The sequence below is a fragment of the Nyctibius grandis genome, chromosome 10 (assembly GCF_013368605.1).
Source record: "Nyctibius grandis isolate bNycGra1 chromosome 10, bNycGra1.pri, whole genome shotgun sequence".
NCBI classification, from domain to species: Eukaryota; Metazoa; Chordata; class Aves; order Nyctibiiformes; family Nyctibiidae; genus Nyctibius; species Nyctibius grandis.
Window position 1 is genome coordinate 13,015,815 of NC_090667.1, and position 15,298 is coordinate 13,031,112.

Genomic DNA, 15,298 nt, shown 5'->3' on the forward strand with positions numbered 1-15,298 from the left:
ATGGGGAACTGGGGTTACTGGGAGCACTGGGAGGCACTGGGACAGGGACACGGGGAGCAACTGGGAGACACTGGGACAGTGTCACTGGTGCTGGTGTCACTGATCACTGGTGTCACTGGTGCCACTGGTGTCACTGGTGCCACTGATCTCACTGGTCTCACTGGTGTCACTGGTGCCACTGGTGTCACTGGTGACACTCGTCTCACTGGTGCCACTGGTGCCACTGGTCTCACTGAGGGCGCTGGGGTTAGGGGACTGGGAGTGCTGGGGACACTGGGATGGGGAACTGGGGTTACTGGGAGCACTGGGACCGGGACACAGGGAGCAACTGGGAGGCACTGGGACAGTGTCACTGGTGCTGGTGTCACTGATCACTGGTGTCACTGGTGCCACTGGTGTCACTGGTGCCACTGGTCTCACTGGTGTCACTGGTGCCACTGGTCTCACTGGGGGCACTGGGGGCGCTGGGGTTAGGGGACTGGGAGTGCTGGGGACACTGGAATGGGGAACTGGGGTTACTGGGAGCACTGGGACCGGGACACGGGGAGCAACTGGGAGGCACTGGGACAGTGTCACTGGTGCTGGTGTCACTGATCACTGGTCTCACTGGTGCCACTGGTCTCACTGGTGTCACTGGTCTCACTGGTGCCACTGGTGCCACTGGTGTCACTGGTCTCACTGGTGTCACTGGGGGCACTGGGGCATTGGGGGCACTGGTGTCACTGGTGTCACTAATCACTGGTGCCACTGGTCTCACTGGTCTCACTGGTGTCACTGGTGACACTGGTGCCACTGGTCTCACTGGTGCCACTGGTGCCACTGGTCTCACTGGTCTCACTGGTCTCACCGGTGCCGCCGCTCTCGGGCCCATCACGGCGCCGCCCCCGCCCCTCCCCCCGCCCCGCCCCTCCCCCTCCCGTGACTCCGCCCCCCTCCCCCCCTCCCCCCGCCCCGGTCCCGCCCCCCGCCCCCCGCCCCTCCCCCCCCGGGTCCCCCGCGCCGCCCGGGGGCAGCGCGCGCCGGAGGAACCATGTCCTATGTCCCCTTCCGAGGTACCGGCACCGGGGGGGGGAGGGGGGGCGACACCGGGAAGGGGTGGGGGAGGGGGCACCGGGGGGGTGGGGGAGGGGCAGCACCGGGCCTGCAGCCGGTACCGGGCGGGGGCGGCCCGGGGTGGGGCCGGGATCAGGCCCGGGGGGGGGAGGGGGGGGACACCGGGAGCGGGGCGAGAGGGGGTGCCGGTACCGGGGGGGGGGGGAGCAGCGGGGGATGCCGGTACCCGGTGATGGTACCGGGGGGGAGCGGTACGGGGGGGTGTCGGTACCGGGATGGTACCGGTACCGGGGGCTGCCGTTACCGGGGTGATACCGGTACCGGGGGCTGCCGTTACCGGGGGGATACCGGTACCGGAGGGTGTCGGTACCGGGGTGATACCGGTACCGGGGACTGCCGTTACCAGGGTGATACCGGTACCGGGGGCTGCTGGTACCGGGGTGATACCGGTACCGGGGGATGCTGGTACTGGGGGTGATACCGGTACCGGGGACTGCCGTTACCGGGGGGATACTGGTAGCGGGGGATGCTGGTACTGGGGGTGATACCGGTACCGGGGGGGTGCCGGTACCGGGGGATGCTGTTACCGGAGGGTGCCGGTACTGGGGTTTACCGGTACCCGGGGAGATACCGGTACCGGGGGATGTTGTTCCAGGGGTGATACCGGTACCGGAGGGTGCCGATATGGGGGTGATACCGGTACCGGGGGCTGCTGGTACTGGGGGATGCTGGGATTGGGGGATACCGGTACTGGAGAGGGGGTGGATGCTGTTACCGGGGTGATACCAGTACCGGAGGATGCCGGAACCGGGGGCTGTCGGTACCGGGGTGTTACCGGTACCGACGCTGCCGGGGGCCCGTTCATCCCCGCGGCCCGGGGGGGGGCGGGGGGGGTCCGGGGTCCCCGGGGACCGGCCTGACCCATTTCGGAAACGGGGCCGGGGCCGGGACCGGGGGGGGGACCCGGGCGACCGAGGGGGGGACCCCGATGTGGGGGGGGGGGCACCCAGGGGTGCGGGGGGGGGGATCCGGGGGGCTGGGCCTTGCCCATCCCCCACCCCCGCCCCCCGGTACCGGCAGCTGGATTGGGGGGGGTGGGGGAGGGGAGGACCGAGGGGCCCAGGCCTGACCGACCCCCCCCCAGGACCACCCAAGGGGGGGCACCCAGGTGTTCAGGGGGGCACCCAGGTGTCAGGGGCACCCAAGGAGTACCCAGGTGTCAGGGGGCACCCAGGGAGCCAAGGAGCACCCATGTGTGGGGGGGCACCCAGGTGTTGGGGGGGCACCCAGATGTCACGGGGGGCACCCAGGTGTAGGGGGGGGCACTCAGGCACCCAAGGGAGCACCCATATATCGGGGGGGCACCCAGGTGTGTGTGGGGAGCACCCAGGCATCGGGGCGGGCACCCAGATGTTGGAGTGGGCACCCAGGTGTTGGGGGGGAGCACCCAGGTGTCAGGGGGCACCCAAGGGAGCACCCATATATCGGGGGGACACCCAGGTGTGTGTGGGGGGGCACCCAGGTGTTGGGGGGGGCACCGAGGTGTTGGGGGGGCACCCAGATGTTGGAGTGGGCACCCAAGGCAGCACCCATACATCGGGGGGGGGGCACCCAGCCCTCCGTCCCCCCCCCCGCCCCCCATCCGTGGGTGCCGTTGCCGGAGCAACGCCGGGATGCAGGATGCTCCTTGGCAGCACCCATGGGTGGGGGTGCAAACAGCTGGCTGGGGGGGGGTCAGGGTGGCCTGGGGGTGACCCCCCCGTTGTTGGGTGCCCCCCACCCAGATGTGCGAGGCGCCCCCCTGGCCCGCGGGCCCTACGGCCCCTCCCCCTACGAGCGCCCCCCCTGGAACCCCCGATTCTGCATCATCTCCGGGAACCAGCTGCTGATGCTGGATGAGGAGGAGGTGAGGGGGGGGGGGGGAGGGGTGGGTGGGGGATGGGTGGGGGGGGGGGTCCTGCACCCTCTAACCCCCTCCACCCCCACCCTAAAACCGTTCCAGATTCACCCGCTGCTCATCCGGGACCGCCGGAGCGAACCGTGCCGGAGCAAACTGCTGCGCCGCACCGTGAGCGTCCCCGTGGAGGGGCGCCCCCACCCCGAGCACGGTACGGCCGCCCCTCCCCCACCCATGGCACCCCGCCCCCACCCCCGGCACCCCCACACCCCCCATGGGTGGGTGCACTTTGGGTGGGGGGGGTGGGTGGGGGAGGGAGGGAGGAGGAGGCGGCTCAGCATCCCCCCCCCCCCCCATCATCACCAGCCCTGGGCGCCATCCCATAATGCTCGCGGCGCTGCGCGGCAACCGTCGCCACGGCAACGAGGTGGCTGGTCCTACCCCCCCCCCACCACCACCCAGCCCCCACCCAGCCCCCACCCAGCCCCCACGCCCTCATCCAGCCCCTCCCCCCCCCCAAAAGGGGGCCTTCACCCCACCCCTCCCCCACCCACCTTGGCCCCTCCCCCCCGAGGGACCCCAGGGCCGGGGTGTCCCCTCCCCCCCACCCAAAGGTGACCCGGGTGTCCAGGACCTTGACCCCACCCCTCCCCCACCCACCTTGGCCCCTCCCCCCACCCCCCTTATCCTCTCCCCTCCCCCACCCTGACCACCCCCCTCCCCCCCCCGAGGGACCCCAGGGTCAGGGTGTCCCCTCCCCCCATCCAAAGGTGACCCGGGTGTCCAGGACCTCGCCCCTCCCCCCCCCCAAGGGGGACCCGAAGGTTCAGGTGCTGCCCCTCCCCCCCCAAGGCCACCCACGGGGCAACACGAGGCTTGGGGACACCGAGGGGACACGGCGGTGCCCCTCCCCCCCGGGTAAAGGGGTTTGTCCCCCGGGGGGGGTTGGGCGAAGGGGACACCACGGTGACAGGGGACACGGGCCACCCCCGCGGCCACCGCGGCCACCAGCAGCTGCCACCACCGGGGCCACCAGCCACGGCCACTGTCACCAGGGCCACCCCCCGCCACCACCACTGCCACCGGTGTCACCAGTGCCACCATCCACTGCCACCACCACTGCCACTGTCACCAGTGCCACCACTGCCACTGTCACTGGTGTCACCAGTGCCACCATCCACTGCCACCACAACTGCCACTGTCACCAGTGCCACAACTGCCACCATCCACTGCCACCACCACTGCCACTGTCACCGGTGTCACCACTGCCACCACCACTGCCACCACCACTGCCACTGTCACCAGTGTCACCACTGCCACCACCCACGACCAGTGTCACCAGTGCCACCCCCGCTACCACCACTGCCACTGTCACCAGTGCCACCACTGCCACTGTCACCGGTGTCACCAGTGCCACCATCCACTGCCACCACCACTGCCACTGTCACCAGTGCCACAACTGCCACCATCCAGTGCCACCACCACTGCCACTGTCACCAGTGCCACCATCCACTGCCACCACCACTGCCACTGTCACCGATGCCACCACTGCCACTGTCACTGGTGTCACCACTGCCACCATCCACTGCCACCACCACTGCCACTGTCACCAGTGCCACCACCACTACCACCTGTGTCATCGTGGCCACTGTCACCGCTGCCACCATCTACTGCCACCACCATCCCTGTCACCACCACCGTCCCCACTGTCCCCACCGCCACCACCACCAGTGCCACCAGTTCCACTGTCCCCAGTGCCACCACTGTCACCACCACCAGTGTCCCCACCGCCCCCCCCGCCATCACAGCATGGGGGGGACCAGCCACGTGCCACCCTGGTCACTGTCACCATCGCTGCCACCACTGTCACCAGCATCACCGTCCCCGCTGCCACCACCACTGTCCCCAGTGCCACCGTCACCACCGCGATCCGCTGCCACCAGCACAGCACGGGGGGGACCAGCCACGTGCCACCCCCACTGTCACCACCAGTGCCACCATCATTGTCACCAGTGCCACCCTCCCCTGCCACCATCCATGACCACCACCATCGTCACTGTCACCGCTGTCACACCTCCCCATCCCCACTGCCACCACCATCACCATCACCGGTGCCACCAGTGTCACTGTCCCCAGTGCCACCATTGTCACCACCCCCATCACCACTGCCACCACTGCCATCGCCGCCAGTTACCAGTGCCACCAGTGCCAGTGCCACCAATGTCACTGTCCCCACTGCCACCACTGTCACCAGTGCCACCAGTGTCACTGTCCCCACTGTCCCCACCGCCACCACCACCAGTGCCACCAGTGCCACCACCACCAGTGCCACCAGTCCCACTGTCCCCACTGCCACCACCACCAGTGCAACCAGTGTCACTGTCACCACCACCAGTGCCACCACTGTCCCCAGTGCCACCAGTGCCACCATCACCACCATCACCAGCACCACCAGTGCCACCACTGTCACCATCCCCAGTGCCACCAGTGCCATCAGTGCCACCAGTGTCACTGTCCCCAATGCCACCACCACCAGTGCAACCAGTCCCACTGTCCCCACTACCACCACTGCCACCATCACCAGTGTCCCCAGTGCCACCAGTGTCACTGCCACCATCACCAGCACCACCAGTGCCACCACTGTCACCATCCCCAGTGCCACCAGTGCCATCAGTGCCACCAGTGTCACTGTCCCCAATGCCACCACTGCCACCAGCACCATCAGTGCCACCACTGTCACCATCACCAGTGCCACCAGTGTCCCCACACTGCCACCACTGTCACCATCACCAGCACCACCAGTGCCACCACTGTCACTGTCCCCACTGTACCCACCAGTGCCACCACCACCAGTGCCACCAGTGCCACCAGTCCCACTGTCCCCAGTGCCATCACTGCCACCACCACCACCAGTGTCACTGTCACCACCACCAGTGTCACTGTGCCCACTGCCACCACTGACACTGTCCCCAGTGTCCCCACCGCTGTCCCCCTTGTCGCCCCTTCCCCCCCCCTGTCCCGCGGGTACCCGCGGGACAGGGGGGGGAGGGGCCGGGGCCACCCGGGCACGAGACCCCGCGCGCGCGCGGCGGCGGGGGCGTGGCCACGTCTCCCCGGCAACGCTCGCCCCGCCCCCTCCCCCCCCTCCCCCCTCCTCCCCCTCCCCCGGGCCGGGGCGGGGCCGCGCGCGCGCCCGAGGGGAGGGGGCGGGGCCGGAGGGGGGCGCGCGGCGGGGGCGGAGCGTGCGCGCGCGCGGGGCGGCGGCGGCGGCGGGGGGTGAGTGTGCAACGGCCCCGGGCGAGTGTGTGACGGGGGGCGAGTGTGAAACGGGGGGGGCGAGTGTGTCACGGGGGGCGAGTGTGTGACGGCCCCGGGTGAGTGTGCGACGGGGTAAGTGTGCAAGGGGGGCGAGTGTGCAACGGGGGGGCGAGTGTGCGACGGGGGGAGCGAGTGTGCAACGGCACCGGGTGAGTGTGCGACGCAGGGCGAGTGTGCGACGGGGGGGGCGAGTGTGTGACGGCCCCGGGTGAGTGTGCGACGGGGTGAGTGTGCAAGGGGGGCGAGTGTGCAACGGGGGGGGGCGAGTGTGCAACCCCCCAGTGGTGAGCGTGCAACGGCAGGAGGGAGCGTGCAGGGCTGGGGGGTGAGTGTGCAAGGCTCAGGGGTGACAGGGAGTGTGCAAGGTTCTGGGGGTGAGTGTGCAAGGGTCGGGGGTGACAAGGGACCGTGCAGGGCTGGGGGTGAGTGTGCAAAGCTCAGGGGTGAGTGTGCAGGGCTCAGGGGTGACAAGGGACCGTGCAGGGCTGGGGGTGAGTGTGCAAGGGTCAGGGGTGACAGCGAGTGTGCAAGGTGACAGGGAGTGTGCAAGGTTCTGGGGGTGAGTGTGCGAGGCTCAGGGGGTGACAGCGAGTGTGCAAGGTGACAGGGAGCGTGCAAAGCTCAGGGGTGAGTGTGCAAGGCTCTGGGGTGACAAGGGACCGTGCAGGGCTGGCGGTGAGTGTGCAAGAGTTGGGGGTGACAGCGAGTGTGCAAGGTGACAGGGAGCGTGCAAAGCTCAGGGGTGAGTGTGCAAGGCTCTGGGGGTGACAGCGAGTGTGCAAGGTGACAGGGAGCGTGTGGGGCTCGAGGGGTGACGGGGAGCGTGCAAGGCTCTGGGGGTGAGCGTGCAAGGCTCAGGGGTGACAAGGGAGCGTGCAGGGCTGGGGGGGTGAGTGTGCAAGGGTCAGGGGGTGACAGCGAGTGTGCAAGGTGACAGGGAGCGTGTAGGGCTGGCAGTGAGTGTGCAAGGCTTTGGGGGGGTGACAGGGAGTGTGCAAGGGCAGAGGGGTGAGTGTGCAAGGCTTTGGGGGTGAGGGTGAGCGTGCAAGGTGCCAGGGAGTGTGCAGGGCTGGGGGTGAGTGTGCACAGTCGAGGTGTGACGGCGAGTGTGGCCGGCTGGGGACGAGCGTGCGAAGCTGCAGGTGTGAGCGTGCAGGGCCAGGGGTGAGCGTGCAAGGCTGGGAATGAGCGTGCACGGCTGGGGGTGAGCGTGAAGGGCTCAGAGGAACGAGTGTGCAAGGCTGGAACGTGCATGGCTGCGCTGGTGAGCGTGCACAGCTCCGGGGGTGAGTGTGAGTGTGCAGAGCGCCGGGGGTGAGGGGGGGGCATGCACGGCCGGGGGTGAGCGTGTAAGGCTGGGGGTGAGCGTGCAGGGCTCAGAGGGGGCTTGTGCACGGCCGGGGGTGACGGTGAGTGTGCAAGGCCCGGGGTGAGTGTGCAGGGCTGGGGGTGAGCGTGCACGGCGTGGGGGGGGGACACTATGGCTCAGGGGTGAGTGTGCATGGCTCCTGGTGCGAGCGTGAGCGTGCACGGCCTGGGATGAGCGTGCGAGGCCCGGGGTGAGCGTGCAAGGCCTGCGTGAGCGTGCAAGGCCCAGGGTGAGTGTGAGCGTGCGAGGCCGGGGCCGAGCGTGCCCCCAGCCCCCTGCACCGCCCGCCCGAGCGTGCCCGGCCCCCCCTGACCCCCTGCCCGGCACACGCGTGTGCGAGGCCCCCCCCGACCCCCTGCCCATCACACGCGTGTGCGAGGCCCCCCCCGTGACCCCCTGCCCGGCACACGCGTGTGCGAGGCGTGTGGGGATGCTCCCGGGGGCCGCTCCCCCCCCGGGTGCCCCTGGGCCTCGTGGGGGGCCCCCGGGGCGCCCTTAGGGTGGGGGGAGGCACCATGTGGGGGCCCCCCCCCCCCCCCCCCCCCCCAGCCGGGCCCCCCCTGGGTGCTGAGGGGCACCCTGGGGCCCCCCCCCGGCCCCCGCCTCGGCCTCGAGGGCGGCAGCAGGACCGTGGCCGGTAGGAACTGGGGGGGGCGACCCCGAGGTGGGGGGTAGGGGGTGGGGGGGGGCAGAAATTGGGGGGGGGGGCAGAAATTGGGGGGTCTGGGGGGGCAGATTTTGGGGGGGTCACGTTTAAGGGGCTATTGGGGGGGCAGAATTGGGGGGGGCAAAAATTGAGGGGTCTGGGGGGGGACAGAATTAAGGGGACCCCAAAATTGGGGTCAGAGTTTGGGGGGGGTCAAAGTTAAGGGGACATGGGGGGGGGTAGATTTGGGGGGGGGGGCAGATTTTGGGGGTCTGGGGGGGGCAGATTTGGGGGGGGCAGATTTTTGGGGCCCCCAGGAGCGCAGGGACACCCCTTGGTTGGGGGGGGGGGAGGGAGGGGGTGGGTGACATTGGTGACGGGGGGGAGGGGCCCCATGACCCCATGGTGACCCCGTGACCCCCCATCCCCCCCCTGGACACCCGGGTCGCCCCCCAGCCACCCCCCTCCCCCCCCCCCATGACCCCACATGCCAGGGTGGGGGGAGGGGGGATGTGGGGGTGCCCCCCCCGTCACGTGGCCCCCCCCGTGGCCCCGCTGTCCCCTCACCCCCCCGTGTCCCCCCCCCCCAGATTACCACGGCGGCCGCTCCCGCAGGAAGAGCGTCCCCGGGGGGAAGCAGTTCAGCATCAACATGGACGCGCCGCCCGCGCCCCCCTTCCGGCCCTCGGTGAGCACACGCCTGGCGCCGTGGGTACCGCGGCCCGCACACGCCTGTTGTCATGGTTACCGCATCCTGCACACGCCTGTTGTCACGGTTACTGTGGCCCGCACACGCCTGTCGTCATGGTTACCCTCATCCCGCACATGCCTGTCGCCGTGGTTACCCTGCGCCTGCACACGCCTGTTGTCATGGTTACCGCATCCCGCACACGCCTGGCATCATGGTTACCCTCATCCCACACATGCCTGTCGTCATGGTTACACTCATCCTGCACACGCCTGTCGCCATGGTTACCCCCGTCCCGCACACGCCTGTCGCGTGGTCACCCTCATCCCACACCTGCGTGTCCCCGTGGTCACCATGATCCTGCACATGTGTGTTGCCACGGTTATGCCATCCTGCACGCGTGTGTTGTCGTGGTTACCGTGTCCCTGCACATGCGTGTGGCCCTGGTTGCACATGGTTACCCTGGTCCTGCACATGTATGTTTCCATGGTTACCCTCATCCGGACACGCCTGTTGCCATGGTTACCTATGTTGTGGTTCCCCTCATCCTGCACATGTATGTTGCCGTGGTTACCCTGGTGCTGTACATGCCCCAACATGGTTACCCCGCTCCTGCACACGCGTGTTGTCATGGTTACCCCGCTCCCGTGTCTCCATGGTTACCGTGGCTGCGCACACGCCTGTCGCCGTGGTTACCGTGGTCCTGCACGTGCCTGTTGCCGTGGTTACCCCGCTCCTGCCCACCTGGTGACCCCACTCCCACACACGCCTGTTGCCATGGTAACCCCAGTCCTGTGCTACCCATCGCCATGGTAACCCCAGCCCTGCCCGTTGCCATGGTAACCCCGGTCCTACCCCAACCATCACTATGGCAACCGCGGTCCAGTGCTCCCCATCACTGTGGTAACCCCAGTCCTACCCGTTGCCATGGTAACCCCAGCCCTATATTACCCATCACCAAGGGAACCCCAGGGCTGTACTACCCGTTGCCATGGTAACCCCCATCCCATACCAGCTGTTGCCATGGTAACCGTGGCCTTACGCTACCCATCACCATGGTAACCCCGGCCCTGTACCACCCATCACCATGGTAACACTGGTCCTATGCTACCCGTTGCCATGGTAACCCCAGTCCTATACTCCCCATCACCATGGCAACCCCTCCCCTATACCACCCATCACCATGGCAACCGTGATGCTCCCCATCACCACGGTACCTAGTCCTATCCGTTGCCATGGTAACCCCAGGCCTACACTACCCGTCACCATGCTACCCTACTCCCCGTTGCCATAGTAACCCCGGGCCTAGCCCACCCGTTGCCATGGTAACCGCGCTCCCCATCCCCATGGCAACACCCCCCCCCCACCCCACTACCCAGCCCCATCCTTCACCCCCACCCAGCCCCAGCGCTCCCATGGTTCCCAAACCCCCCAAACCCTCCAACCCCCCCCAGTCCCCCCAGTCCTCCCAGTCCCCCCCAGTCCCTCCCAGTCCCCCCAGTCCCCCCAGTCCCCCCCGGCCTCCCCTCAGCCGCCTGTACCCCAGCAAGGCTTCCTGAGCCGCCGCCTGAAGAGCTCCATCAAGCGCACCAAGAGCCAGCCCAAGCTCGACCGCACCAGCAGCTTCCGGCAGATTCTGCCCCGCTTCCGCAGCGCCGACCACGACAGGTGGGGACACGGCGGGGACACAGCGGGGACACCACGGGGACACCATGGGGACACCGCGGGGAGCTCCCGGCCGAGCGTGGGGATGCTCCGGGTGTGGGAGGTGGTTGTGGGTTGGGGGTGACGTGGGGATGGGCCTGTCCAGGTGGCACCAGGGTGGAGGTGGGGACAGTTGTGGTGTCTGGATGTCCCCAAGTTGAAGATGGGGACAGTTGTGGTGTCTGGATGCCACCAAGGTGGACGTGGGGACAGTCCTGATGTCGAGGTGGCACCAGGGTGGAGGTGGGGACATTTGTGGTGTCTGGATGCCACCAAGGTGGACATGGGGACAGTCCTGATGTCGAGGTGGCACCAGGGTGGAGGTGGGGACAGTTGTGGTCTCTGGATGCCACAAAGTTGGAGATAGGGACAGTTGTGGTGTCTGGATGCCACCAAGGTGGACTTGGGGACAGTCCTGATGTCCAGGTGACACCAGGGTGCATGTTGGGACAGTCTTGGTCTCTGGATGTCCCCCAGTTGGAGATGAGAACAGTTGTGATATCCAGGTGCCACCAAGGTGGACTTGGGGACAGTCCTGATGTCCAGGTGACACCAGGGTGCATGTTGGGACAGTCTTGGTCTCTGGATGTCCCCCAGCTGGAGATGAGAACAGTTGTGATATCCAGGTGCCACCAAGGTGGACTTGGGGACAGTCCTGACGTCCAGGTGACACCAGGGTGCATGTTGGGACAGTCTTGGTCTCTGGATGTCCCCCAGTTGGAAATGAGAACAGTTGTGATATCCAGGTGCCACCAAGGTGGACTTGGGGACAGTCCTGATGCCCAGTTGGCACCAGGGTGGGCATGGGGACAGTCCTGATGTCCAGGTGGCACCAGGGTGGACTTGGGGACAGTTGTGGTCTCTGGATGCCACGAAGGTGGGCATGGGGACAATCTTGATGTCCAGGTGGCACCAGGGAGCATGTTGGGACAGTCTTGGTCTCTGGATGTCCCCCAGTTGGAGATGGGGACAGTCGTGATATCCAGGTGCCACCAAGGTGGACATGGGGACAATCTTGATGTTGAGGTGGCAGCAGGGTGCATGTGGGGACAGTCATGGTCTCTGGATGTCCCCAAGTTGGAGATGGGGTCAGTTGTGGTCTCTGGATGCCACCAAGGTGGACATGGGGACAGTTTTGCTGCCCAGATGGCACCAGGGAGCATGTGGGGACAGTTGTGGTCTCTGGATGTCCCCCAGTTGGAGATGGGGTCAGTCTGGATGCCACCAAGGTGGACATGGGGACAGTCCCGATGCCCAGGTGGCACCAGGGTGGACATGGGGACAGTCCTGATGTCCAGGTGGCACCAGGGTGGACTTGGGGACACTTGTGGTCTCTGGATGCCACGAAGGTGGACATGGGGACAGTCCTGATGTCCAGGTGGCACCAGGGTGCATGTGGGGACAGTTGTGGACTCTGGATGTCCCCCAGTTGGAGATGGGGTCAGTCTGGATGCCACCAAGGTGGACATGGGGACAGTCCTGATGCCCAGTTGGCACCAGGGTGGGCATGGGGACAGTCCTGATGTCCAGGTGGCACCAGGGTGGACTTGGGGACACTTGTGGTCTCTGGATGCCACGAAGGTGGACATGGGGACAATCTTGATGTCCAGGTGGCGCCAGGGAGCATGTTGGGACAGTCTTGGTCTCTGGATGTCCCCCAGTTGGAGATGGGGACAGTTGTGATATCCAGGTGCCACCAAGGTGGACATGGGGACAGTTTTGCTGCCCAGATGGCACCAGGGAGCATGTGGGGACAGTTGTGGTCTCTGGATGTCCCCCAGTTGGAGATGGGGTCAGTCTGGATGCCACCAAGGTGGACATGGGGACAGTCCCGATGCCCAGGTGGCACCAGGGTGGACATGGGGACAGTCCTGATGTCCAGGTGGCACCAGGGTGGACTTGGGGACACTTGTGGTCTCTGGATGCCACGAAGGTGGACATGGGGACAGTCCTGATGTCCAGGTGGCACCAGGGTGCATGTGGGGACAGTTGTGGACTCTGGATGTCCCCAAGTTTGAGATGGGGACAGTTGTGGTGTCTGGATGCCACCAAGGTGGACATGGGGACAGTCCCGATGCCCAGGTGGCACCAGGGTGGACATGGGGACAGTCCTGATGTCCAGGTGGTACCAGGGTGGACTTGGGGACACTTGTGGTCTCTGGATGCCACGAAGGTGGACACAGGGACAATCCTGATGTCCAGGTGGCACCAGGGTGCATGTGGGGACAGTTGTGGTCTCTGGATGTCCCCCAGTTGGAGGTGGGGACAGTTGTGGTGTCTGGATGCCACCAAGCTGGACATGGGGACAATGCTGATGTCCAGGTGGCACCAGGGTGGTCTTGGGGACAGTTTTGCTGCCCAGGTGGCACCAGCATGGACATGGGGACAGTCAAGGTCTCTGGGTGTCCCCAGGCTGGCATCTTGGGGACACATTGGGGACCGGGTGGCACCGACGCTGTGGGTGGGAGCCGGGTGCAGGAGCTGGCCTGGCACCCGGGCCGGTGTCACCGTCACCGTCACCGGAGCCACGCATGGGGTACGGTCCCCTGTCCCCGGGGGTCCCATGTCCTCGGTGTCCCCTTGAGGTGTCCCTTGTCCCCAAGACATGGTCCCCAGGGGATGGCATCTCCTGTCCCCATGTCCCCAGAGGGGCCCCACGTCCCCAGGACAAGGTCCCCAGGGGATGGCATCTCCTGTCCCCTTGTCCCCAAGGGGGTCACTTGTCCCTGTCCTTAGGGGACACAAGTCCTCTGGGGGGGTGTCCCTTGTCCTCTGTCCCCAAGGAGTGTCCCTGAGGTGTCCCCTGTCCCCAGCACCAACCCTTGTCCCCTACCCCCATTGAAGGGGCGATGTCCCTTGTCCCCTGTCCCTTGGGATGTCCCCTGGGGGTATGTCCCTTGTCCCCAGGGGGGTGTCATGGCATGTCCCCTGTCCCTTGGGGTGTCCCCTGTCCCCAGGGGGATGTCACAGCGTGTCCCCTGTCCCTCGGGATGTCCTTTGGCAGGGGGTGTCCCTTGTCCCCAGGGGGAGGGGGAGGGGGGTACCCGCTCGCCGGGGTATTTTTAGCCATGCCACCCCCGCCACACTGGGTGACGGTGACACGGTGATGGTGACGGAGCCGTGGCCGTGGGGACGTGGGGGACGGGGCGAGGCCGCTGCTTACGCAGCCCCGGGGCTAAATATAGCGCCCAGGGGCGGCTCGGCTGGGGGGGGGGGGGCTGGGTGCCCCTGGTTTGGGGTGCCGGGTGCCTGGGTGCCCATTTTGGGGTGCTGGGTGCCTGGGTGCCCATTATGGGGTGCTGGGTGCCCCTGGTTTGAGGTGCTGGGTGCCTGGGTGCCCATTATGGGGTGCTGGGTGCCCCTGGTTTGAGGTGCTGGGTGCCTGGGTGCCCATTTTGGGGTGCTGGGTGCCTGGGTACCCCTGGTTTGGGGTGCTGGGTGCCTGGGTGACCATTTTGAGGTGCTGGGTGCCCCTGGTTTGAGGTGCTGGGTGCCCGGGTGCCCCTGGTTTGAGGTGCTGGGTGCCTGGGTGCCCATTTTGAGGTGCTGGGTGCCCCTGGTTTGAGGTGCTGGGTGCCTGGGTGCCCATTTTGGGGTGCTGGGTGCCTGGGTGACCATTTTGGGGTGCTGGGTGCCTGGGTGCCCCTTATGGGGTGGTGGGTGCCCCTGGTTTGAGGTGCTGGGTGCCCATTTTGGAGTGCTGGGTGCCCCTGGTTTGAGGTGCTGGGTGCCTGAGTGCCCATTTTGGGGTGCTGGTTGCCTGGGTGCCCCTTTTGGGGTGCTGGGTGCCTGGGTGCCCATTTTGAGGTGCTGGGTGCCCCCGGTTTGAGGTGCTGGGTGCCCGGGTGCCCCTGGTTTGGGGTGCTGGGTGCCTGGGTGCTCCTTTTGGGGTGCTGGGTGCTTGGGTGCCCATTTTGGGGTGCTGGGTGCCCCTGGTTTGAGGTGCTGGGTGCCTGGGTGCCCATTATGGGGTGCTGGGTGCCTGGGTGCCCATTTTGGGGTGCTGGGTGCCCAGGTGCCCCTGGTTTGGGTGCCTGGGTGCCCATTTTGGGGTGGGGGTGCCCGGACCCTTGCCCACCCCCCCGTGATCCCATCGCGGGGCTGGAGGTGACGATCGGGGTCCCCCCCGGGTCCTTTCCGGGTGCCAGGGTGGGTCCCTCCCCTGACGCCTGAGGAGGTGACGTTGGGGGTTGGGGTCCCTCCTGGGTGTTCCCCCCCCATGTCCCCTCCCCCCATGTCCCCCCCCCCCCGGCCCTGACTGTGTCTCTCTCTGTCCTGGCGCCGCGGACGCGTCCCCCCAGGTGCCGCGCGGATGCCCCAGGTACCCCCCGTCACCTCCCCAGCTCGCATGCCACCACCACCACCACCACCACCACCACCACCACCACCCTGGGCACCTCCCCCCCCACCCCCCGCCACCCCCCCCCGAGCATCCCCCCCCGTGTCCCACCCCCCAGGGCCCGCCTGATGCAGAGCTTCAAGGAGTCGCACTCCCACGAGTCCCTGCTGAGCCCCAGCAGCGCGGCCGAGGCCCTCGAGCTCAACCTGGATGAAGACTCCATCATCAAGGCCGTCCACAGCAGCATCCTGGGCCAGGAGTTCTGCTTCGAGGTACGGTCCTGA

The 15,298-nt window shown here is 67.2% G+C and overlaps 1 protein-coding gene across 4 annotated transcripts in view; it reads left to right on the plus strand.

Moving 5' to 3' along the window:
• Nucleotides 1-982: 982 nt before the first annotated feature.
• The window catches only part of SYNGAP1 (synaptic Ras GTPase activating protein 1), a 37,877-nt gene continuing 23,561 nt past the window's right edge, over nucleotides 983-15,298 (plus strand). For all 4 annotated transcript variants that reach the window (XM_068409069.1, XM_068409070.1, XM_068409072.1 and 1 more), the window contains exons 1-6: nucleotides 983-1,052; nucleotides 2,838-2,959; nucleotides 3,056-3,161; nucleotides 8,874-8,971; nucleotides 10,518-10,639; nucleotides 15,133-15,286. In XM_068409069.1, coding sequence (XP_068265170.1) covers nucleotides 1,031-1,052; nucleotides 2,838-2,959; nucleotides 3,056-3,161; nucleotides 8,874-8,971; nucleotides 10,518-10,639; nucleotides 15,133-15,286 — 624 coding nt within the window. In that variant the 5' untranslated portion in view covers nucleotides 983-1,030. The remainder of the gene's footprint in view (nucleotides 1,053-2,837; nucleotides 2,960-3,055; nucleotides 3,162-8,873; nucleotides 8,972-10,517; nucleotides 10,640-15,132; nucleotides 15,287-15,298) is intronic.